The sequence below is a fragment of the Rhamphochromis sp. 'chilingali' genome (assembly GCF_963969265.1).
Source record: "Rhamphochromis sp. 'chilingali' genome assembly, chromosome: 17".
In the NCBI taxonomy this organism is placed as follows: Eukaryota; Metazoa; Chordata; class Actinopteri; order Cichliformes; family Cichlidae; genus Rhamphochromis; species Rhamphochromis sp. 'chilingali'.
Genome location: NC_137944.1, coordinates 17,478,252 through 17,504,641, shown reverse-complemented (window position 1 = coordinate 17,504,641; position 26,390 = coordinate 17,478,252). Strand labels below are relative to the sequence as shown.

The 26,390-nt window shown below is 40.4% G+C and overlaps 1 protein-coding gene across 1 annotated transcript; it reads left to right on the top strand.

The window, feature by feature from the left end:
• The first annotated feature begins 1,204 nt into the window (after positions 1–1,204).
• galnt12 (UDP-N-acetyl-alpha-D-galactosamine:polypeptide N-acetylgalactosaminyltransferase 12) lies at positions 1,205–19,887 on the top strand. The gene is made up of 10 exons (XM_080862809.1): positions 1,205–2,087; positions 2,437–2,606; positions 4,401–4,590; positions 4,902–5,087; positions 5,302–5,419; positions 5,885–6,061; positions 9,275–9,406; positions 9,491–9,604; positions 12,164–12,319; positions 16,328–19,887. The coding sequence occupies exons 1-10, from the start codon at positions 1,741–1,743 to the stop codon at positions 16,463–16,465; spliced, it is 1,728 nt and encodes a 575-aa protein (XP_080718935.1). The 5' UTR covers positions 1,205–1,740; the 3' UTR covers positions 16,466–19,887.
• The last annotated feature ends 6,503 nt before the right edge of the window (positions 19,888–26,390 follow it).

Genomic DNA, 26,390 nt, shown 5'->3' with positions numbered 1-26,390 from the left:
GAGTTGGAAAGTGCTATCTCAGAATGATGCCATTTAACATCACTGCAAAATTTAAAAAGTAGAAATGTATATACTGCTGCACATAGTGAAGGCCCAAGTTTCCCCGATTTCTCTCCTGCCCCTCCCTAGTAAAACACAAATGTACTGATTAAATATAGCCTAGGCTTACTGGGTGATCAACAATACAGTCAAGTTGGACCAGTTATGGTGAGGTCAGAGCTAATCCCAGTCACGTTACAGGAACCTCTGTTCAAGTCAGCCCAAACCCCAAAGGTGCAACTAATAAGTGTTTTAATTTCCGTTTTAATATTTGCACCTATTACAGTAGGCTATCTATTGCATGGAAAATGTTATCCATCATCTCGTCCTAAATGAGAACGCCCTCATTCATGCACTCACATGAATGTTGAGTCTCTGACAGACACGACAAGGGCAGTCTACCGTGGTATATTACAACACTCCGGCTGACTTGTTACCTTCCCGTGTCTCTTTGTGGTTTTCACAATATGGGTACTCGATCAAACAGTGCGCCACTCAAATTACCTTCTCGCCTCGAAAGATCGCCTTAATTATTTAGCATTTTAATTTGCTTAAACATACATTTTGTGTCAGATTTCATCTTTCGTGTCAAGAGTTTTCATATCGGTTTCATATGAGTGACAAGGGGCCTCGTATGAATGAGAACCTATAAAAAGATCACTTGGATATAGAAATAAAATGACTGCTTATCATAAACTTCATTTTTTCAGGCTTTCAAATTAAAAGCCTACAAACTTTTGCAACGCTTTGTGACATAATATAAAGCAGTGGTGCCCAACAAACTCGAAAACTGAGAAATTACCAGAACCAATCTTTGATGATTAAAAAAATCGAAAGCGGAAGTGACTTATTTTACTTATACAAGCTAGTGTACCCCTGGCAGTCATTTTACGAATTTTTGAAGTCTTCGAACAAAAATAATAATAATAATAATAATAATAATAATAATAATAATAATAATAATAATAATAATAATAATAATAATAATAATAATAACAGTAATAATAATAATAATAATAATAATAATAATATCTGTGCAGTATTTTACGTGGCGTTATTCCGGGGTAGTTTGAAAGGGAACGGAGTTTTAATTTGATAACCGGAAACTAGTTGCTAATTCTGCTACTAAAAGTTGACTTGAACTTCTACTGCTGTTCACGTAAATGTCGTAAATGTAAATGTCCCGGTTCCTCGATGGCACTTGATGAACCGGTTGGACACAAACTATATTCATAAAGACTTGACTGAGAACGAAAAAAAAATCTTTTTAATTATAATATTTGATTTTCTCAGTGAGTGAACTGAAAGAAACAGCATACGAGGCTTTTGATTTGACCTAGTTTTCCTTTCCTCCAGCAGTTAGGTGGCTCTCTAATCCGAAGAGATACTTGTTAGCTAATCTAATCTGAGTTAGTTAATCCTTTCCCTCTTCACTCCAGCAGCAGGCAGGGTAACGGAATTGAGGAGGAGTGACCACCGTTCTCCGTTTGACTGAGAAGACTCACCCAGTTTGGGGACTCTGTACGTAGATAGAGTTACACTTTGCCTGAACTATGGAGGAGAAACTTGGAAGTAGTCAAACGGAAAGGTGACGCGGCTGTGGAGTCTAGCAAAACCAACTTGGACAGCAAAGGTTGAGCACAGTGCAGCTCATCGGGGCATGAGAGCCTCCAACTTTGCGCCTTGCAAAGAAACGAAACGATGGCTGCATACGGAAGGAGGAAACGGCCCAAGTTACTTATTTTAATAGTTGGTGCCATTTTGCTGGGATATGTTACATTTTTCAAACGCAAGTCGGGGGAAGTGAGCTTGACGAACCGACGGGAAGTCACAGGAGAGGAAGAGTATGAGCTCCTTAAGAAGCCAGTCTACGAGAAGCCCCCCTTGGATTTAAACGCTCTGGGAGAACTGGGCAGAGCCGTGAAACTGAATCTGAACGAAGAGGAGAAAAGAAAAGAAGAGGAAAGTATCAAAGCGCACCAGATTAACACTTATGTCAGTGATAAAATATCACTGCACCGCAGGCTGCCAGAGAGATGGAACCCACTGTAAGTAACCTGTTGTCTATTGTTAGCAATGTTAAAGCCCAGATCTAAAGTTTAAAAGAAGCCTTTGCAGTTTGGATGCCCCAGCAACACTATTACACGGCTCAGTAAATACCTCAGAGGACGTGTAACTCGTAAACTGAGTCATCTGCTGTTAAGATGGAATAATAAATGCTCTGTGTTTACTTCTATTGGTCATCAAATCTTAAAAGTATGAAGGTTAACCACGATCCAGCTTTACATGCAAATTTACACAGCCAGCTCTCATTGTGCAGTGTCATTCCAGCCACCCAGCCTCACCTCCAATTTTTTTTAGTCTGCATTCTAACAACCAAGTCTCCTCTCTCTCCAGCTGCAAAGAGCTGAAGTATGACTACAGGTCCTTGCCCACGACCTCTGTGGTGATTGCTTTCTACAACGAGGCCTGGTCCACCCTGCTGAGGACTGTTCACAGTGTGCTGGAGACGTCTCCTGACATCCTGCTGAAAGAGGTGGTGCTGGTGGATGACTACAGTGACAAAGGTAGAGGCACAGACAGACTGATGGACAGGCAGTGGGCAAGAATGGTGGCAGGCTGACAGTCAGGAGCTGTTACAGGTGCACACAGACAGGTAGCAGTTAGATGGGTGGAGGAGGATATACTGACATGTTATCAGTTAGGCAAGTCAAACAGAGATACTGGAAAATATGCTCATCGAATTATAAAAAAATACTGGATGCAAATTTTTGTGCTTTGATTTTTAGTTTAATCCACAACTCTATAGCCTCAGTCATCACAATGTAAGTAGTTCAACTTGGAGGCGGAGTCTGTCCCACTACACAAAGCGTTGCTCCAACCACCAATAAAACTTTTGCTGGAAAAAAGCCGGTGGAAGTCCTTAATCAAACCTGTTCAACAGGCTTCAGCTTAAAAAAATACATCTGTAAACCAAAGAAAACAAAAACAAACTAAACCCTTTCATTGTGTTCATGTGCTGTATTAAACTCACATTGTATTTGAAGAAAACATTTTGTCTAATGCAAAAATAAATGAAAAGGTATACATGCAAAAACCTTCAATCTGGGTTGGTCTTTACTCCGTCTTTCCAAGAAGACAGAGTAAAGACTGATTTCTGCCTTAGTTTAGCTTAGGTGACATGTAAACTTTTTATTTATTTACATTTTGACATTTGTGATTATTTATTTTCGCACTAATGAATATGTTTTCTTTAGCAAATATGACTTAAATATGCCGCATAAACACGATGAAAGTGTTTTGACAGATGTTGTATCCAATTAAATTATTAAAAATATTGGTTTCCATTTGTAATAATATCAATGAGCAAATAAGCAAGTAGTAAGTAATTATTATTGCTCATTAGTAAGACAAAAAGTGTTTCTCATCAATCAGTGGGTTAATCAGCAGAATACTTGATTACTAAAACAATCAGTAGTTTTAGTTATAAACTAAGATATAGATAAAGGGAAATCTCCTGCATCAGTGTTATATTTTTTACATCTTCTATGAGTATATTCAAATAAACCTATAATAAAAGTAAATAATATATGCAGTGTTTATTCCTGTTGGGGTTTTTGTTTTGTACGAGTTGAGAAACTTTTAATGCTTCTAAAGTGTTTTCGATCATGAATGTATAAATGAAGCAATGCCTACCTCTCCCTCAACACTAACATCTGCTCGTGGTTATATTTACTTACTAAGTGTTGAGCTTGAGTAAATCAAACAATGATGTAACTTTCGCCTTTTGGATTAATGCGTATTTGGCTGAGAGCATAAAAGGAAGTAATTTCATCCTAAAAAGACTGGTGGGTGTGTCTTGTTTACCTGCTTCAAAGAAAGCTCACCATTTTCTAGTGAATATGGCAAATGTGTATCAAACAGTTTTACTCTCTTTCCTCTAGAGGTGGGAATTCGGAGCCTCTTCCAAATGCATTGGAAATGTGTGCCAGATAGCTTATCACCTTCTTTTATCAATGCTGACTTGTTTTTCTAACAGTCTCACGTTGCGCTGTGACGCTTCTGACACCTGAGCCACATGCCAGCTTTGTCCCCTCTCAGATTTTACAATGTGATTGGACTCAGAGATAACAAAACGACTGTCTGTCTGTGCTTGCTTTTTATCCCCTCACATGGAATACTGATCAAGAAACGCTAAAAAATTTGCCTTATGGGAAGAAACTTCCAGCTGTAGCTGATAGATTTTTCTCTAGTTTTGTATTTGTTGTGATTTTGAGAAACAACTCTTGATACAAACACATAAAAAAAACAACCTGATTGTTTATTTTGGTTTATCTGCTCATCTGTTTATTTTCTGAAAGCTCATCTCAAGGAGCCACTGGACAAGTACGTCTCAGGTTTGAATAAGGTGCGTCTGATCCGGGCCACAAAGAGGGAGGGGCTGGTGCGGGCCCGGTTGCTCGGGGCATCCATCACCACAGGCGAGGTTCTGACCTTCCTGGATTGTCATTGCGAGTGTCACGACGGCTGGTTAGAGCCTGTGCTCCACAGGTGAGAGAGCGCCCGCCAGGGAAAAAAAGAAATGCCTTCTCTCCTTGATTATTTTGTCAAAGTGCGGCCTTTAGAAAGGCTGTCTTTTAGTCCAGCTGTCACAGAGTGTGAAGCTCTGAATCTCTATCAGCCAGCTGCAGGAGCACTGTTATGTAGCCGTGTCTGACTCACTGTCTCGGTGCTCCAGCCTTTCAAACAAGGGCAGCACCAACGTTTGTATGGAGACTTTTATAGATAAACAAATTGCTTGCTTTGTAACACTGCTCCCTCCTGACATTCGCCTTTTTCTCCTTTCCTTTTTTCTCGCCAAGGATCAAAGAGGAGCCGGAGGCCGTGGTGTGCCCCGTCATCGACGTGATAGACTGGAACACCTTCCAGTATTTAGGCCATGCTGGGGAACCTCAAATCGGAGGGTTTGATTGGCGGTTGGTCTTTACCTGGCACACCATCCCAGACTACGAACAGAAACGCCGACGTTCACCCGTAGATGTCATCAGGTGTGTTTTAAGGACTCTTTATTACCCAAAAATAGAAAAAAAATCCCATATGAGTATTTGGGAATGTAACTTTGAGTGTGGCAGCTACATTATTACAGAAACTGCACTGCTGACATATCATACTTTTTTCTTCATACTGAGATAATTACATCTGTCTCATATAAGATGGAGCTCGTTATCCTGTAATATAATTTTTATTTTTTGGTGTCTTGAGGTCTCCTACTATGGCAGGTGGTCTGTTTGCTGTGAGGAAGGACTTCTTCCATTATTTGGGAACATATGACACAGGAATGGAGGTGTGGGGAGGAGAGAACCTGGAATTCTCTTTCAGGGTAAGAGCTGTGTGTTTTCATGGACATATACAGTATTATTTATGTAATGATAACATAGGTAAAGCACGTGTTATGTCCAAATTGACATTAAGTTTGCACTCCTTTTGGGATTATGGCCCAATTCATAGTGCAAGCCACTAAAAAAGGCAGGAGTGTCTGCTTTAGATTTGTTGAACCATATGACAGCTGCTCAATTTATGTGGAATCTGCAATGAAAATAAAACTAAACATGGAGTGAAAGCAGGCCGAAGAGCTTAATACTTTAATTGCAGCAAAGAATTTAAACATCCCTTCCCTACAATAACTGTAATTTCCCAAAGGGAAGAAACCAAAAATATTTTCCAACAACAGGCTAGCTTTTCTGTTCCCAAGCTCCTCCGCAACAAGACTGTGCTTTGTTTCCTGATTGAATCATGGCTGAGAGGCTAACCAAATCCTCGTGGTGGTGTTATTGATGTGTCTTAGATTTGGCAGTGTGGGGGCAGCCTGGAGGTCCACCCGTGCTCCCACGTGGGTCACGTCTTCCCGAAAAAGGCACCTTACTCACGGAGCAAAGCGTTGGCAAACAGCGTGAGAGCAGCTGAGGTCTGGCTGGATGAATACAAGGAGATCTACTATCATCGTAATCCCCATGCACGCCTGGTGAGTGTGTGCAGATGATGTGAATGTGAAGGCAGAATATTTCTTTCTTTCTCTTTTTAAATAGCTGCATTCACCACAGCACTGTCTCATTAACCCCTTCATTTCACCAGTGAACTCACTCTCGGTATGCGAAAAAATATCAAAAATACTCTGCCTTCTCCCAAAACGCGCTCGCACACACGCACGCTGCAAAAGCTCACCTGATTAAGTGACACGGGGGATATATGAGCAGCAGACACCCAAAGTGACAGGGGTCAGGGCATTCCGGTGTGCGATTACCACCTTTCTGTGCTACTTGGTGCCAGCGGGTGTCACCCACCTGTCCTTGACACGGTGAGAGCAGTGCCGACCCATGGGGGTGCCCTGATTTTGTGTGTGTGTGCGTGAGTGATAGTGTAGTTAACAGGAAATGCTCTCTAAGCACAGATCAGGTAGCACTTATCTCCATGAGATAAGGTAGCTTTGCCAAAAAATTCATCATACCCTCCAAACAAACACTGTTTTTGCTCATCCTGTTTGATTCACAGCTGAACATGTGTTTATACACAATAACAATACTAGATAAGGTTTATATCTATAAACGAACATATCTTACAAGGAAGTTACAATTTTACAATTTTGCTTGGCACAAAGTTATACTAGTCTCCTGGATGAATGTACTGTGCCTGTTTATAGTCTGTAGTCTGTCTTTGCCCATTAATGTCATAGCTTACCCAGGGGTGTGTGTATGACTGCTTTGATTTTAAAATATTAATACAATTTAATTAATATATCAATATAGAAATCAATAATTTAACATATAAATATTAATATGATATTTATATTCTTTTTAAATCTGAAAAAGCCACCTGCAACCTGCGTAATTTTAACGTCATATCAGATGAAGTTAACAGTTCATCTGCATATTTAATTTTAGCTTCTGTAGCTTAACTGTAGATTTTTGCTAACTAAAACAAGCAGGAGTGTATGGGAGCAGCTACAAAGTTCTCTTCTCACACTGGAGCTTGTTGAATGTTTTTAACGGAATTCCTGCATCTTTTTCCCAGTAAAGGTTTTTCTGGTGATTACAGAAATGAGCTCGAATCATTGCAGCCCTGCTTTGTAGATTTTGAACAAAATAACCTTAGACTAACAAATTCATGGTTGCTTTTTTTTTTTTTTTTTAAACGTGCCGTTCCCCTGACATTCTGACAGCCTGTGACACTTTCACTCCGACACTCCCAGACAAAGCAAGAAATCCCCAAATCAAACCAAAAAAAAAGAAAAAACAGCCAGCAGGCAGTGAGATCTGGAAGTCTTTTAGGATTTGTAGAAGGGCAGGTCCGCGTGGCTGTCAACATGGGTTACGTGCCAGTCCATGTGAGCTATTTTTATAGCTTGTTAATTAGTAACAAGGCACCATAAAACCTAAATAATCTACATATGAAATGGTGCAGGGTGAAGGAATGACTGAGAACTGTACTCAACTGAAGGGGCACTCTTTATTAACACTGGATGATTGAGGGGAAAATCCGGGTACTGCAATCGTAATTAAGATATGAATTGATGTCGTTAAATTTTGGTTTAAGTTATGAGCTTGCTAGAGATCAGTTGCAAACAACGACAGGTCTAGAGACGCATATTTTTCACAAAAAAGAGCAAATATATCCTAAATATAACTAAAAAATATAAATATGAGAAATTGCAGCAAAACAATTGTTGCAGCAAAAGCCAGAAAGGACAGCTGGCAAAAAAAAGGAAAATGCAGACTGAAAGTTAATAGGCTTTTTAATCACTGCCTCATTAATAAGGCATGGATATGCTGACTGTAATTATAGTTGTGTATTCTGCAAACTAAATGTGTCGCTTAGCTGTATTTTAATAACATGTACAACAAATTTAGCCTTAATCTTTCAGCTTCAACTCTCCTATGAGGTCAGCAAGTAATCTACCAGGATTTAACACTGTCTGTTTTAGGGTTTACTGTATTTTGCTATATAGAGGCCTAGCAAACCATGGATTGTCTTTGAAATTGCTTCGTCCTAACAGGAAAAGACTCAAGGAATTAAGTTCCCGACACTGAACATTTGTAATCCTCATTGATGTTCGCAGAGAAATCCAGAGGGCCATCTTCCTATAGATGCACCAAGCTTCACAGGATCTTCTAGGAAAGCTGATGCTATTTTTTTTTTTTTTAAAGAGAGTATACTGGTTACTAGGCAGTGAGCTCTGGAAGTCATACCTTAGGCTACAAAGTTGCTGTAGGAGTTGCCTTTAAAAGTTGGCTAACTTGCTTTGTAGTACAGCCCTCTGGAATCATTAGCTCTTGTTTTCCACCGCTGTTTCACTAATTGGCACCTCTGTGCTCTCGGTTCCTAGTTGCTCCCTTAGGTCGTTTCCTGTGACCGTTTATTCATCCATATAGGTTGCACTGTCACTGGGCTGGTTGCCCTTACCTTTGCATTTTATCAGGACCTTTACTGATCCTTAATTTAAGTCTTATTATCCTGGTAAGTGTCCTGGACTAGTCCTCATTGTTCTGATAGTCCATGCTGGTCCTAGCCATTGACAAAGCACTGCGTCCTTTGGGAATCTTTCTTCTCACTAAATAGACTGATGAATAGCCAATTAGAGCTGTGTTTGGGCAGGCCACCATCATCCATCATCCTGCAGTGCTGCTGAATCTTTCTTGCAGCAGGGAAGGTGTGGTGAGCATATGCTCACTGGCACATTAAAGTGGAGACTGTGTTCTTTCTCATAATCTAATTAACTAGTCTTTATCAGCGTGGTGTGTACATGTGTAACTTTGTATGCATAAAAGTGTTTACACAGGCACGAACTGTTTGCGCACACACACGGAGACTCTTGTAAAATTGACACATGTATCCTGTTTGACTGTTGGAAGTTCTGTTTGTTTGAGGGGGAGCTATTGTTTGGAGTGAACTGCATTTGTATAGAGTAATGGACCATAGATGGTGCTATTGTATTCCATTTCAGGCCACTGGTATATTATGAATACTTCATCGGACACAACAGCTGTCTGATGGTGGCTGCATCGACAGCGCTCTCACTTAAAATTTTCATTTGAATATGAGATATCACTGGTAATTCATTTTTATTTTTTTATAAATGCAGAGCAATTCTGTGCTTCTTAATTTTATTTTAGCTTGCCAAGGCAGAAAAGTGAAAATAAAATAATCATGTTGAACTGTCATTTGCCATGTTTGTCTCCAGGAGGCCTTTGGAGATGTAACGGAGCGGAGGATGCTCCGAGAGAAGTTGGGCTGCAAGAGCTTCAAGTGGTACTTGGATAACATTTATCCCGATATCCACGTCCCACATGATCGGCCAGGCATGTTTGGAATGGTGAGAACAAAGTAAGACCTTATGAGCTTCTGCAAGCCAGGTTGTACCACTACCTAATTATATTTTGTTGCTGCCTTTTGCTAGCTTAAGAACCGGGGCAAGACCAACTACTGTTTTGACTACAACCCTACAGATGAGAATGCAGTGGTGGGCCAAAGGGTCATCCTCTATCTGTGTCATGGAATGGGCCAGAACCAAGTAAGTAATGCCAGTGATAAAAAAACCACTTGCATCTTCCTTTGCTGAACAGCTCACTAAACTTAAAACAGGTTTACAAGCTAGTTTGCTGATTAGCTACTTGGTTACAGCCCATTTTCAATCATGTGAAACGCAGCTTTCAGTTAGATTTTAATTGAATGTTGGTTTTTGAACACAGCACACTGTTTGCCCTTTTATATGTGAGCTTCGGCGATCATTTGTTTACTCTTGTTCAGTTAATCCTGGCACTCTTGAAGACTGCCATTAATCAATCTAATATGAATGTCCTCTGAGCTATTTGAAAAGAGAAAAATAATGTTTGGAGAAACACAATTCGGACATTTATTTCTCCAAACATTCCAAACAAACAAATATTGTCTCCATCATCTTCAGTTGGCACAATTCTAATGATTGAGAGGACACTCATGGCTTTAAAAACTGACCTTACAATCGTGTTTGTCAGTCTTTTGCCCTTTAACAGCTTCGCTATACATCTCTGATTTATTGACCTAATAAATGCCTTCTGGACCCTTTAGATCAGAGTGTGGAGCCCAGCTGATTTCTCTCAGGTCAAGGCTTGTAATAAAGGCTGATTAGACTTTTGTGAAAAGAGCCTTCGTACCATCTGTGTATAAAGAGTTTTGTTTTTAAAATCTTTTGGAAATGTGTGATATGTTTTTGATTTAGAGTGTTTTATTTTATTGCCTCCACTGTGCTCAGGTTCTTTGGCCATATTCTTAGTTTATTGGCCCATGTCTGGTTTTATTTAGTTTTGTAAAGCACTTTATAACATTAAGTGATCATTGTCACACCTTTGGGAGGCATTACTGACTAGTTAAAGTTAATCAGATTGCTTCATGACCACTGTAGTTTATGGGTTTGTCTGCTTGTAGAGCGACTCTTCTGGGTTCCTGACTATTATCTACAACTTTTGCATCCAGTGGCATTAATGTTTGATAGCAATAATTACAAACTGCTTTTGATCTCCGTGGCAGATCCATTTATCTCCTTCCATGTCTTCTCCTTCTGTTCTTCACTACTCCCTGTTTTACATTTATCATAGACAAAGGTAATCATGGATATAAATAGCATCTCAATTTCTTTCAGATTAAACATATAGTCATCCTATTTCCTCTCGGACTACAAGAATCGTGTTGTGTACTCTTACAGACCTGGGAATAATGAATATCATCTGTTATTCCAGGCTGCAAAATTATGTGATGGCTTTGTTGATACAAAGGGAATTCACATTTCCCAGTGCCTTTTCCTTTGTGATATTCAGTAATCCAGGAAGCACTGTGAAATTTAGCATTGTTATTCCAGAACATCTCTGTGGACACAAACTGATGTTATTATTGTAGAAAGTGGGGATAGCTGCCTTATGAGACTACTGGGCATGCTACAGAGACGAAACACACGCTCAAGCCATCTCTCTGTCCTAAATATAGATCCCTAACAGTGCCATTCTTCTGTTTTAACTGAATTTAGGCTAACTGAAATTGTTGCATTTTTTCTATTAGGAACACCATGCTAATGCTTGGTTGGTTTGCCTTTTGCTCTCAGAGCTGCTTTAATCTTTTGTGGCATAGATTCAACAAGGTGCTGGAAATATTCCTTGGAGATTTTGCTCCATATTGACATGACAGCATCAGACAGTTACTGCAGATTTGTCAACGGAACATGATGTGAATCTCACATTCCAGCACATCCTAAAATGTGCTCTATTAGATTGAGATCTGGTGACTGTGGAGGCCATTTGAGTACAGTGAACTCACTGTCATGTTCAAGGAGCAAGTTAGAAATTATTTGAATTTCAACATGTCACATTATTCTGCTGAAAGCAGGCTTCAGGAAGATGGTCAGAAACGATACTCGTGTAGGCTGTGATGGTACCAAAAAAGTATTTCCTCCTATTAATATGCCACCAACAACAGCCTAAATTGTTTATTCAAGGCAGGGTGGATCCATGCTTTTATATTTCTGTTTCTCTGACGTTGTGTTATCTTATTTTGGTGAGCCTCTCCGAATTGTAGCCTTGGTCTCCTGTTCTTAGCTGACAGGAGCTGCACCCAGTGCGGTTTTCTGCTGCTGTAGCTCGTCTGCTTGTAGGTTTGAAGTGTTCTGCATTCAGAGATGCTCTTCTGTATTATAAATTTGTTGTAATGACTTACGGCTGCTTTCCTTCAGCTTCAAGCAGCCTCTGCCATCAACAATGCATTTTCATCCAGAGATTTAGTGCTCACTGGATAATTTCTATTTTTTATATCATTCTCTGTAAACCCTAGAGAGAGCTGCGTGGGGAAAATCCCAGTAGATCAGCAGTTTCTGAAATAATCAGACAAGCCTGTCTGACATCAACAACAATGCCCCGTTCAAATTCGCTAAAATCGCGTTTCTTTCCCAATTTTGATGCTCGGATTGAACTTCAGCAGATCATATTGACTTCGACTAACCTATGTGTCTCGATTGGCTGTTTAGATATGTGCATTAACAAGTAGTTTAACAGGTGTATCTAATAAAGTGACCCAGTGACCCCAGTTGTTTTGTCTCATCCTACAGTTCTTTGAATACTCTGTGAATGGTGAGATCTCTTACAACACAAGGGCACCTGCTGGATGCATCGCGGGTGACAGCATCAGTACCTACTTGACTGTCCAGCTGTGCAGAAAACGAGGGCAGCCTGTACCTTCAGACCAGAAATTTGTCTTCAAAAAGGTAAGATGTAAAGTATTTTAGTCTAGTGAGTTTCTGTGTTTATCCCTATCTAAGTCCACATTTTAACTAATAGTGTTAAAAAGGAAATTAATGTGGTGGCCCTGAAATTGCAGCATGTCATTAATTTTTGAGTTGCTGTCTGGAAGAGAAGATGTGGAATATAAAATCAACGTCTAAAATATAGTTCTTTGTTGAATTTTCTGTTACATTTTGTTGATTTCAGATTTCTACTTATTTTCCTTTTTGAACTGCCACTAATGTTTTAAAAGATGAGCACCCAACACTGAATTAAATGATTGACTCTATAGTTCCTCACTCTTACAGTGACCTTTTAACCAGCCACTTAGTTTCTCTTGTTCCATCAACTATTATCCCTTCAGAGAGAAAGTAGTACACACTGTACAATTCAAATTCTGAAAGTGCCCTAGGCTTTTAACAATACATGTCATTTTTTCTGTTTTTAAAACACACTGAATTCAAATTTATGTTTATGTTTGTTTCAGATGATAACTATATATCTATATCTATAGATAGATATAGATATATCTATCTATCTATATAGATAGATAGATATTAGGGGTGCAACGATACACGAAATTCATGGTTCGGTTTGATACTTTGGTGTCACGGTTCGATATTTTTTCGATACAAAAAAAATGTTCATGCCTTTTTAATTTGTCATTTATTAAAATTATAAATATATATTTTAACTCAAAAGTACAGTTTTTAAATTTAATGTTGCTGAAACAAAAGTAATTAAAAAAATAAATATATCTCAGGGCTCGCAAAATTTCAAAATCCCTGGTAGCCCTTCGGGCAGGGACTCTTCAGTTTTTGGTAGCCCAAAATAAATGTAAGTAGCCCGAATAAAAAAGAGAGCAATTTTTTGATTGATGTTTTGTTTCCTTTACAATATTATACATTAAAGTATAATATTGTAAAGGAAACAAAACATTAATCAAAAATTGTTGAAAAACAAATTACAACATTGTATAAAAATTACAATCATGAACTCAAATACTTGGTTCTAATTGAACAGAAATTTCTATGAACTTGTAAGAACTGTGTAGGACATGAATCAGTCTGTGTCAGATCCTGAATTTGAAATTTCCACTGAAGTCACGGGTAAGAGACAAGTGGAACCAAGATCTAGGCCATTTGCTTTTTGAAGTTTGCAAAGACTGCTAAATTTTGCCAGTGGTAGTTCACTCTTTGCAACATAGTACGCTGTTCTAAACAGATTTTTCAGGTTTATTTTTAGTATGTTATTTGCAATTGGTGTTTGTTCTGGGAAAGATATTGCAGACTGAGCAATAATGCATTTCTTGCATTTCTCATGGGTTCTAATGGGGGCCTTTCTTGACTGGTCCCAGTAACAAAGGCGCTTGTCGACTCAGAAATCGAGAGAAAACTAACAACACACCCAGCAGAACATTATGTTATTTACACGGGTGCACATAAGTGGTCCGCATGTGCGCATTCGCTGTCAAAATAAAAGACGCGCACCAGATAAGAAGTTGCAACGCGCGTTTGCGTCCATATAAAAAGCACTGTTTTTGTCCACTAGAGTGGGCACATTCCGCACCACATCTCTGTGCGTTCATCATTTGTTTGAAGCCAGCTCACCTCCTGCAACCACTTTTCCGAGAATACGCGCTTCTTTTGTGGTTCGGACTCCTTCTGACATTTGTTTGGAGGTGGAGGAACACCAAAGTAATTGCTTAAAGGAGCTTCTTCGACATCTTTAAGAGTTTTAAACAAATGTCTGTCCTCCTCCAGAAAATCTTATGTATGCAAACAGGCGTTGCAACTTCATATCTTGTGCGCGTTTTTTTTTTTCCCATTTTGACAGCGAATGCGCACCTGCGGACCACTTATGTGCAGCCGCGGTTATATAGCTTGTCATATTGCAGCCACAGAAATTCTTTTGTCCATGAAACCATAAAGCTGCACTTTCTTTTTGCCTTATAGTCTCATTTGTCATAACTTTTCCGTTTTGTGGTAAGCTTTTCTTTGGCTGTCACTTCTTCACCCTGACCTGTCTTATTTGGCTCAGCAGAACTAAAATTTATATCCCGCTGCTTTTACACACGCACTCACATAAGCTCAGCGATTCTCTGCGCGATCAACCTCTCACATGTTTAAGCTGCGGGAGATTTCACTTGTCATGTTTGCATAGTAAGCTAACGATTGATAAGACGATGTCAGAGGAATTGGTGCGCAAATTATCATCACTCACCAATCAGTACTGTCGCTCTCTATACACAGTTCGCGTGATTGCAAAGTGAAAGAAAAAAACAAGCGCAAATTCAAACGCGACTTCAATATGTCACATATTGACAGTGGCTCACCGATGCCAATGACATAATTACCCAGCTACATTTCCGAAAGAATGCAAAAGCATTGACATATATTTTTCCTTCCTACAATAGCCCGACGGGCAGGGCAGAGATAGATTTTGGTAGCCCGACTGGAAAAATCGCTAGCCCCGGGACGTCGGGCTAGCGATATTGCGAGCCCTGTATCTGATTGAGGAATCACTCATCTTTGGAAAAGAGAGTTTATTACAGAGAAATGGCTCTTTCCAAAATAAAAGCTATACTATCCGCTTCTTCTGGGCTATATTCTTAGCAGCATATTGTAGCGGGTCAGGGCTGTTCGGGGTTTTGTTTGTACAGTTATGTTTTGTTTATGTTGCCATAGTGACGGGTGACGCCCTCTCGCTGCGACGGTGTGTCCTTCCGGGGTCAGAGGGCGCCCTGTGTGTTGTTGTTGTTGCTGCTGTGCGGTTGCCGCACTGAGCAGTTAGCTAGCGGCAGTGTTCTTCTGCAGATGTCAATAAACGGCTGTGCTCCCTGGCTAGCTCACGGGAAGCAAGACCAAACGACACCTCCGTCTCCACCTTGTCTGAGCTCGCCACAATATTAAACATATCAGGTCCCCATAAGGAGAATCATGTGCTAACGGCTGTCTAAATGACTCGGGTAAAGTTTGTAGCATGCATGCTTGTTGTTTTTGTCTGCTTCCACTTGTCTTTGCACTAGGATGATGTCGGCGTAAATGTGCAGTCATATTCGTTGTGTTCCCACTAGTGCTGTCAGCGTTAATCTCGTTGAAATGACGTTAACGCCACAACACGGCAAATCTCCGTTAACGAGCTACCCCTGATCGCCCTGTGCGTGGGGCTAGACGGCCAACACATTAACGAGCTAACTGCGCTAACCCACTAATTCCCACCCATGTAATTGAGCATTGCGTGGCACATCCAACATACTGTTTTACTTTAGTCCATGACGCGCTTACCTTCAGGGTCATACGTCACATGAAAACCAAAATAATTCCAAACGCCAGATCTGAATGAGGGTGGGGGAGGTTCAATTTTCCATGTTGCAAGGAGAGCTTAACTTCTGTCTCGCTAGCTTGCCCTGCGCTCTTCCTTCTGAAGATGCTGTCTGTGTTGAACGCTCAGTGGATCTGCGCTCAACACAGACAGCATCGTCAGAAGGAAAGTTGATAAAATAAATTACAAATTTTGTATTGTTCGATACATATGCGAACCGAACCGAAAGCACTGTATCGAACGGTTTAATATCGATACGAGTATGTTGCACCCCTAATATATATATATATTTTTTTTATTTTTATTGTGTGTTAGTAGCAAGCTGAGGATTCAAAACACAATACTGGAAGTTAGTGTGATTTGAATGTCGGGACATGACACAGTCTAAATGTAAATGGATCCTAAAAACATTGAATGAATGTAAAACGGGGTATGTGGGGTATGTCTTTGAGGAGGGGGAAATTGGACAGTAGAAGGAGGGAAAATGAAAAGTGAAGCAAAAAATAAAAGTACAGATCAATCTGGGCAGGTCCTCTGTGTTCTGTACGCTCTAATGCTCCTAAAACTCTGATGTATAAAGAATAATGAAAGTAACAGCAGATCTGCTCTTTGTTCTTTAGACATGTATTGCTAATATCCATTTTGAAAATACTTTGCCAATTTTTCAGGATGGGAGTTTGTACCACGTCCACAGCCAGAAGTGTGTTGAGGCAATAGACAATACAGACAACGGGACACCAGCACCCTCACTCCAACCCTGCTCTGATAGCCTCCACCAGAAGTGGTTCTTTGAAGAGAAAATGTAATACTCCAACCCTAGGATATGTTTTTCTTAACCTTAACGGACGTCAAATGAGGTTGTGCTTCCTTTCAAACTTAAACCTCCTATAAATTCTTGCTCACTGGGTGAAATCTATCTGTATTTACTTTCTACAGTACTTACTGGATACTGCATATACACTTGTTGGGAAAACCAAGCCTATAGGACTATGCATTATTTTTCTCATTAAAGAGATGTTTGGAAACTAGTGCTGCTTTGCACATGGGAATATTTTTGGGGGGCTGTTTTTCATTTACCTACTCCACGCCTGTTGCAGTCTTTTAGTTTGCATGCAAAGCTTTACCCAGAAAGAGGGAAAGGCACAAAGAAAGCTGTGCATCCATATAGAAAGAAAACAGCGGCTTCATAAATCTGTCAGCAAACTCTGACCATCTTACGAGCTAGCATCTGGAATTGCAGTGATGTTCAGAGGCATGTCATGAGGCGTTATTTTATATTCTTGTCTTATCCTCTAGAGGGGGCTAAATCTCCTTTCTGTACATTCCCTTCTTGTATTGGGCTCTCTTTCTGAGTAGGAAGTGGAACAATTTTTCAGGTATTTAGTTGAGAGCCTTTTCAGGACATTTAAAGTGCTTGTCACTCCTTGCTACGTACCAGGGACTTAATAAAAAAAAAAAGGCATTGTGCAAGTACCTAGTACCTCTTCAACGTAATCACCAACTACTGATAACAGGAGAATCTCCATATGTATTCTGTTCTTGTGTGCTTTGTAGGAATATGAATCTGAGGTAAAAATGGCTTAGACCGTTTTGCTAGCTTTTAAAATAATTTTTTTCCCCAGCATAATTCTGTTTTGTGCTCTTTAATGAAATGCAGCTTGAAAAGACTAAATTATAGCCATAATTTAAGGATTCACTTCATGTGGTGTGTCAAGTATGTTTTTAAATGATTTATTTTAGAGATGAGTTTAATTATTGTGTAATTTTGAGGCAATTCGTATGCACAGACGTGGAAGCGTTCTCCCTTACGAATCGCTCTGTGGGGTTGCCCTGATCTCGTTCTGTGTCCATCTGTTAGGCTCAGAAAACTATAGATCCCTCTGAAGCGCCGCTGTGGTCACTAGTGTGGCTGCCCTGCAGGCTCTGCAGGGAGTCCAAGGGGAACACAGTGGAGGAGCAGACGGTTGTCGGTGTCTTCAGGCTGCTGGGATGCCAGATGGTTTCCTGATTGATTCTCTGGTCCTCTTCAAATTCTTTATCACCCCTTCTTTCTATGTGTGTCAAAGGTGTTCAGTGGAGGGCTTATCTTTTGGACTCGCGCCAGCCAAATCCTCCTCAGATGAATACTTGTATACTTGTGTGCTTTGGGTTTGATTTATGAACATAAGACATAAAGAGCAGAGTTTGTGACAGCAGAAGCAGATAATGGAGGAGATTGAATGAAGCAATTTGCGACCTTTTTCTCACCATTAACCTTCTCAGGCTGTTTGCCCATCAGTCTGAAAGGAGTTCTGTTATAAACTGATGTTAGGGGACTTTTGTGCTGAAATGGATTTTTGTTATTGATTGAGAATATATGCTCATAAAATGAAAGAGTAGGAAAAGAAAAAGACATTTTATACAGTGTCATTGCTGTGACTTGAGCAGTCAAGATCCCTTCTGTTGCCAAATTGAATGAATATAAGGCCTCAGTCACACAGGCATAAAGACCTGTTGGTGACCATCTGGCAACAACCGGTCACAAGGGAAAAATGTGTATTCCTCGACAGGTTGCAGATGGTTGCTGGAGGATGCTAGCAGTGGCTGTGAAATTGATTGCTAAAACTCCATGGAAACAGGCCCAAGAGACCGGTCAGTGAGTGAAAACCTTGAGTTTGCTTCGGTTGCAGGCAGTTTGTCGCTAGTTGGTTGGTAAATGTAATCTTGGCTAGAAATACTCACACACTATTTGTCAAGTGGTTGTGAAACTGTGACCAGTGTGACGCAAACAAGACATGGAGAACGTTTACCTTTAAAGCACCTTTCAAAAAATGTTAGTTGCAGTGGTAAGGCACAACTTTTTCTTTGAAGGCAAATGTTCTTTTTCTCTGGTTTGCATCACATTCTTTCAAGTTTCACAGTGTGTTCGCAGACAAGTCGGTGTATTTTATGAAAACTGACCAAAACAATTGCAAGAATGTTTTTGGTGCACCACCCTTTTTGAAAATAATCTGACCTAGCGACAGTCAGCAACTCCTAGAAACCTTTTGCCAACTAGTTGGGGAGTACACATTTTGTCTTAGCAACCAGAGGTTGCCAGTGGTTCACTGACCGGCCCCTTAGGCCTGTGTGATTCAGGCCTAAGATGATAAGATGCTACAAGAGTCTGCAGCTCTGAACGTGCATTGACAGTTTCATTGCACTGTGCAGCTTTTAACTTGAACCATCGCACATTTATTGCATATCAAGTCAGAAAAAAACAGTAGATTTAAAAAAAATAATGGGTTTAAGTTTACAGTAGTCCATAAAAGTTTTTTTAAGAGTATGCATAGTACATTATTGTGTGGACAGTGCTAAGTGATACGTGAAGTGTACCAAATGATCAGTAGGAAACTTCACAAAAGGAGGAAATTTGACTCAGGACTGTATATGTTGTAAGGCTAAAACGGTGATAGTGGGTCGACCTGCTCTCCATAGAAGAGCACTCTATGCCTTTTGTAAGTTTGAAGCATCTTGCATGGAATTCATAGTCCACGGCAATCTTAGGCTCTTCTTTGCCTAGCTTTCCACGGCTTTAGTGTCGATCATGCATGATCGGTGAAATAGCCCGTTTGATGCATTGCTAATGCTTTATGTGTTAAACACTTAAGAAGTGGCAGCTCTTCAATTTTCCATCAGTTTACATCTTTGGCCTAAGTGGAGGGTAAATATTCTCTCGGTATTAAAAAGGGTTATTTATTGTCCCCTGTAGCCATCTGTTATTCCAACCATGCCCTATGTAGTAAAACATTTTTACTGTGATGTTATATTTTTGTATGCTAATTTGTTACGGTGCAAGCTGCAGCAATAACATTGATATTTTGAGAGTTTAGAGTTATATCTCTGCGGCAGGACATATAGAGTTTTATATCAACCAAATGCATGTCATTAATACAGATTTTCCGGGGATCTGTTGTAGCACTTGAACCTGTAAAGTGGATGATTGCATTGTGACCATGCAGCGCTATTGTATGATATCATGCAAAAAATACAGTCTTTTGGCCTTCCGTTTACTAATGTGGTAAATATGCACTAATAATAATGCAAGAATTCAAAGACCATGTCTGCTGTAATAATGCCGTCAGTAACTCCAGTGGCCTTATATTGTAATTAAATAATTGACGAATGTAATGAATGAATTGTTTTTTTTTCTTTTAATAATTAGTAGATCTAATAAATGGACTACATTTGATGTCATTGTGCCGGCTTTTTTTTTTAATATATGTGCATATATGTGTGTGTGTGTGTGTGTGTGTGTGTGTGTGTGTGTGTGTGTGTGTGTATGTATGTATGTGTGTATATATATATATATATATATATATATATATATATATATATATATATATATATATATATATATATATATATACACATATATACACACACATTGCAGACATAGAGGACAGTTACAAGTACCTGGGGATCCCGCAGGCGAATGGGAACCATGAAGAGGCCGCTAGAAAAGCTGCAACCACCAAGTACCTGCAGAGGGTCAGGCAAGTCCTGAGGAGTCAGCTGAATGGTAAGAACAAGATCCGGGCCATCAACACCTATGCCCTGCCCGTGATCAGGTACCCTGCTGGGGTAATAGGCTGGCCAAAGGAGGAGATAGAAGCCACTGACATAAAGACAAGAAAGCTCCTTACCATGCATGGAGGGTTTCACCCCAAGTCCAGCACCCTGAGGCTGTACGCTAAGCGGAAGGAAGGGGGCCGGGGACTGGTGAGTGTCAGCACCACAGTCCAGGATGAGACAACGAACATTCAAGAATACATTGGGAAGATGGCCCCAACTGACCGAGTGCTCAGTGAATACCTCAGGCAGCAGAAACCCAAGAAAGAGGAGGGAGACGAGGAACCATCATGGAAGGACAGGCCCCTGCACGGTATGTACCACCGGCAGATAGAGGAGGTGGCTGATATCCAGAAATCCTACCAGTGGCTGGACAAAGCTGGACTGAAAGACAGCACAGAGGCACTAATCATGGCAGCACAAGAACAAGCTCTGAGCACAAGATCCATAGAGGCTGGGGTCTATCACACCAGGCAAGACCCCAGGTGCAGGCTGTGTAAAGATGCCCCAGAGACAATCCAGCACATAACAGCAGGGTGCAAGATGCTAGCAGGCAAGGCATACATGGAACGCCATAACCAAGTGGCCGGCATAGTGTACAGGAACATCTGTGCCGAGTATAACCTGGAAGTCCCGAGGTCAAAATGGGAGATGCCCCCAAGGGTGGTGGAGAATGACCGAGCTAAGATCCTGTGGGACTTCCAGATACAGACGGACAAAATGGTGGTGGCTAACCAACCGGACATAGTGGTGGTAGACAAACAGAAGAAGACGGCCGTAGTGATCGATGTAGCGGTTCCGAATGACAGCAATATCAGGAAGAAGGAACACGAGAAGCTGGAGAAATACCAAGGGCTCAGAGAAGAGCTCGAGAGGATGTGGAGGGTGAAGGTAACGGTGGTCCCCGTGGTAATCGGAGCACTAGGTGCGGTGACTCCCAAGCTAGGCGAGTGGCTCCAGCAGATCCCGGGAACAACATCGGAGATCTCTGTCCAGAAGAGCGCAGTCCTGGGAACAGCTAAGATACTGCGCAGGACCCTCAAGCTCCCAGGCCTCTGGTAGAGGACCCGAGCTTGAAGGATAAACCGCCCGCAGGGGCGTGCTGGGTGTTATTATATATATATATATATATATATATATAAATAAATTGTTGTGATTTATCATTTCCTAACATGTCTTTTTTGTCTTTTGAAATGTGTATTAACATTGGAAACGCTTCAACAAAACATACGAAAAATATTTTCACCATCTCCCATTGTCTTATCAATTAAGCTGTGACTCATCCACATCCACTATGATTAAAACAGGCTATCATTCACACGAAACTGCTGGAGATGCAAATCAAGATGCTCAGAGGATAATGAGAGAAGAAAAGGGAAGATATGGGGGGGGGTAAGTTTTTCCAACCATATCTGATTGGAATGATCACCAGCTGCTGAGCGAGATGGTAAAATGTTGCACCCGTGCCAAGTCGCTGTTGCCTTCGATATTGACACTCTGCCCTGCAGTCTCTCTCAATTAGTCATTGATGGTGCGCGGCTTTTTAGGATTACAGGGTGTGTCTTTGTGTCACTACTTGCAACTTTGTTTTTCCTTTTTAGGAAGCTTTTATATTCAATTAGACATGCTAACAATACACAACTTGTTGCTCTTTCACCGAAACAGAAAATGTAGTTCTATGCCAGTGTTTGGTGGGAAAAAACGGCACGAGACGAGCTTGTTTCTCTCGCGCATACTCTGATGGAAAACTTGCCAAAACGTCATATTCTGAAAATGCTGGCATGCCAGCAATCAGCTGCTTCCTGATAAGAGCTGCAGAAGTCTTTGATGCTGCCGTCTCTGGTATTGTCTTGTCCTAATCTTTTGTGTACCTCTCTTTGAAATAAGTGGTACAAAATAGCCCTTTTGTTGAATTTCTGAAAAATTTAAAATGCGCCCGCAGTAGCACTGTATGTTGTCACAGTCTGTTCGCTCAGTGTAGAGCTAATTTTTGATCCAGTGTGGCATACATGCAGCACTACACTCTCTCACACCCCATATGTGTCTTTAATGATAATACAAAACAAGGCTCCCTGCGGTGCAAGTCTTTGGAGATGCTCAGGCTTCAGTTGTCAGGGATGCAAAAGAAACTATAGGAGGAGGAACACACACACACACACACTCTCAAACACACTGATTGGAAGCCTTTTTCACACTGCATGTCAGTTTGGTTTATGTAACCCGCAATACCCAGAACGGCTCAGGAGCAGTGGCTGCTGGCAGCGTACATTAGATGACACACTTTCACTTTCAGGAGGGGCTCCAGACTGTGCGGAAAACATGTGAGGCCTAGATACAGAGATAGAATCAAAGAAGAAAGCAGCACGACGTCCGTGAAGTCTCTCAGTTGGTAAAATCTGTAACAACCAGCACCAACTCTTCCTTCACTTCAGCAGCCGTTCGTGCAGCGTTGTAGCAATATTTGCTTGGTCGTCTCATTTTCATTATCCTCGAATTCGGCTTAGGAGAGAGAAACTTGGAAAGTAATTAACTTTCCCAAATTTTAATGCTACAGAAGTACAAAAGCGTTAATGCAGCTGTTCAAAGACTTAATGCAATTTACTGTGCAGAAAATCAAGGCGAGCCGTCTTCAAATAAAAGTTAATGTGAGTGTTTAAAAAGAGTCTTATGAGAACACACAGAACAAGGAAACAAATGTTTGATGATACGTTTCTAAATACTTCCTGGGTCGAATTCACCAGTGTGCCTCAATTTAAAGCCGTTTCCAGCCTACTTCAATGTAAGGATCAAACTCCTCTAATCCACGTCTGTGAAATCGGCCAATACAGCATCAAAGGCAGAGTACTTGTTGCTTATTGGGCTTTAATCACCCCTACTGTTTTCCAGTAGAATTGGACTAGACCAAAAACTCGCTCAAGGAATATTTTAGTAATCTTGGCTTTTCCAAATGCAATGAAGTTTTGTGTGTGCGATGCAGTGATTTCAATCCAAGATTTACACAGACAGCCAAGGCCTTCCTGGAGTTAATTGATAATTTACCAAACTTTCATTTTCCCACTGAACAATTTTTATGATCTAATTCTCAGTCTCAACTGTTTGAACATAAGTATAAATCATTAAAACCAGTAAAAGGGAATATTTGACTTTAATCATGAGCCACAGTTTTTCAATTATTGTCACAGTCGGAGCGAAGCTGTAAATTAGCAGACCAAAAAAAGACATGAGTGGACTAGGCATTCGCAATGAGTCACTTGTCACTTACACAGCTGATTCTGATCAACGATGCTCTGTTGCAGAGTGACAACAGGTGGTTTTTCTTTTCAACCATGATCGTCATGTTGAAGCTGTTCTTGATTTGATGCATCTGGAGGTTTTATCCATGGTGGCAGAGAGGGACACCCCCCCCCATGTTTAAGGCTGACATATCTAAACTGTTTGGTAAATTGCCATGAAATTGGTTCCAGATATAATTGATGAATACTAATGACTTTGGTGATCACTTGATTTTTCCTGTCACCAGCAGGTCAATTTATTTTCACATCTTCTACATGATGGGTACACAAATTAAAGCTTAACTTTTGCTAAAGTTAGCCCTTACTTATAACTCTTGGATATAAACCTTGTAAAATTTTCCTATTTTACAATATAAAATGAAAATTTTAACATCCTAGTCCGAAACCTGCTTTCGGTGTGTATTATCTTTTGGAGCAATTATCCAAAAATTGTACGGCTTGTAACACCTTTTTAGGGGATTGTCATTCAGTTTCTGGTGAGTGAAGATCTAATATCATGTCAGGTACTTATTAATTAGCAGAAATGTGTGTCCGGGCCCTGTACCCATAAGGTCTATCAGTGTAACTTGTTGAACAACCTTGCTAGCATTAGCTGATACAGGTAGCAAGGTTATGATAACAGTGCTAACATAGCTATTTGTTTTACAGCCTGCAATCATGACGTGTGTGGGGTTTTTTATAGGACTTTCCCACTTCAGAAATAAAATCTGATGGTTATCGATTTTGATGTGCAGTCAAATGTGAAAATTTAAATGAGCTGATCGGCTATGCGACCAAGATATTTTATGTTTTGGATTTTAGCCTAGCACAGTGTTTGAATTCTAATCATAAATTATAAGCATATGTTTTTTCATCTGTTTGTAATCACTTCATATGATTATGTTATGGCTTTTTTTCTTTTTCTTTTTATTATGGAACAATTTAAAAAATCTGAAAAAGTCTCTTTATTTATTCAGAAAACAGTCTAGATATATTATGCCATGAATATATGCTAGTGTCATCATCACTTGACTACATTTCTGTCAATGGATGTCACCACAAACACAAATACAAAGGACATATGTATTTGATTGTGAGTGTTTTTTTTAGTCACAGTAGTGCTTTACTTTGCGGCATTATTGATTTCCTGCTTCTCAGACAGAAAAAGGTCAGATTAGAGGTCCAAAGTTTAAATAGAGATAATAATGGACATTTGATCATTACATTTCTTTTTTAAAACTCTTTGTGCACAGTTTCATCAATACTGAATGGGTAGTTTAGAAATTGGCCATTTGAAAACAGGCACCTATCCTGATTTAGGGCATTTTCCATGGAATTTAGGTGTCAAAATGTAATTAATTAATTAATTTCTGGCTTCAGTTAAGTTATGATCTTACTGTGAATTCTCACCTAGCAACATACCATGAAAACTAGCACCAACCAGCATCATTTTCAGATTCATCCATCCATCCATCCATTTTCTTCTGCTTATCCTTGTCAGGGTTGGGGGTGGGTGGGTCTAGAGCAGAGGTCCCCAATCCCAGTCCGCGAGGGCCGGTGTCCCTGCAGGTTTTAGATGTGTCCTTGATCCATCACAGCTGATTTAAATGGATAAATTACCTTCTCAACATGTCTTGAAGTTCTCCAGAGGCCTGGTAATGAGCTAACCATTTTATTCAGGTGTGTTGACCCAGGGTGAGACCTAAAACCTGCAGGGACACCGGTCTTTGTGGACTGGGATTGGGGACCCCTGGTCTAGAGCCTACATTTTCAGTTTCAGTTACTCCAAAATAGCAAAGTTTGACTACACCTATTTCAGAAGTGTTTTGGGCTGTAGATCAGTGCTGTCGGTCTAAAATGTTCATCTCTATTTACTCCGCAGAACTGTCTGCTGTATTTCGCTCTCCTTTGCTCCTCTGACATGGCCGTGAGCCTGGTGAGCAATAAATCTATTATTTTAGAGCCTTCGGTTTCAGCTGTGTGGCCAAATCTAGAGTAAAACACTGCAGTCGTGTGAGGCACATTTAATAACGACGAATTTTGCAGTTTGTTGTTGGCTTTGTAAAACAGCACAATAAAGATCGCATGGGATATTTATGGTGACACTGCAGATGGTTTTAATTATGAGAAGCACTTCCACGGTGGGAAAGAGGAGAACAGCACATATCACACCTGTCGTCTAATAAATGGAGCCTGTCACTCTGTTTCTCTCCCACAGCAGAGTGACGTGGGAGAGCCTAAAAAAAATAAACAGGTGTTATTTATAATGTAAATAACTCTACACTATACTTTGGTTCCTTTTTGTGCTCATTTTCTATGTTGAAGTCAACCCCTTCCGACTTTAGCGGAGTTGCTTCGTGCTGTTTTCTTTCCTGCTGGATGCCATGTTGAAGCCTGTCTAAGAGCAAATCATACTGAACAAAAAATGATGTTATTTTGCTAAAAGAGAACACCAGAGTCATATCAATTCACACACCGGCAGACTGTGATTTTTCACAGCCTCCCCCAACATAGCCTACATGGACAGAATACCTCTTTAATGTGTTCCTACGAGATAAAATGCTTCCACAGGCGATTAACCATTCCACCCCACTCCCATTCATTTCACTTCATCAGATTACTTGATTGCTTGCTAAATGGACTGCCTCTCTCCTCCAGGAAAATACACTGTATGTATTTCCTTTGGACAAAGTGACAGAGGGTTGATTTATTTTCCCTCGCATACTGTGCTTTTAGGCATTTCATCAGTCTTAGTTCAGTTCAGTCAACTGAACTTCAGGTTTGAGCCGCGGGTTTATATAATTCCAAGAGATATTTTATATGTAGGTCCACACAGTGGCCCTGAGCTGTTTTTGGAGTTTCAGGCTGT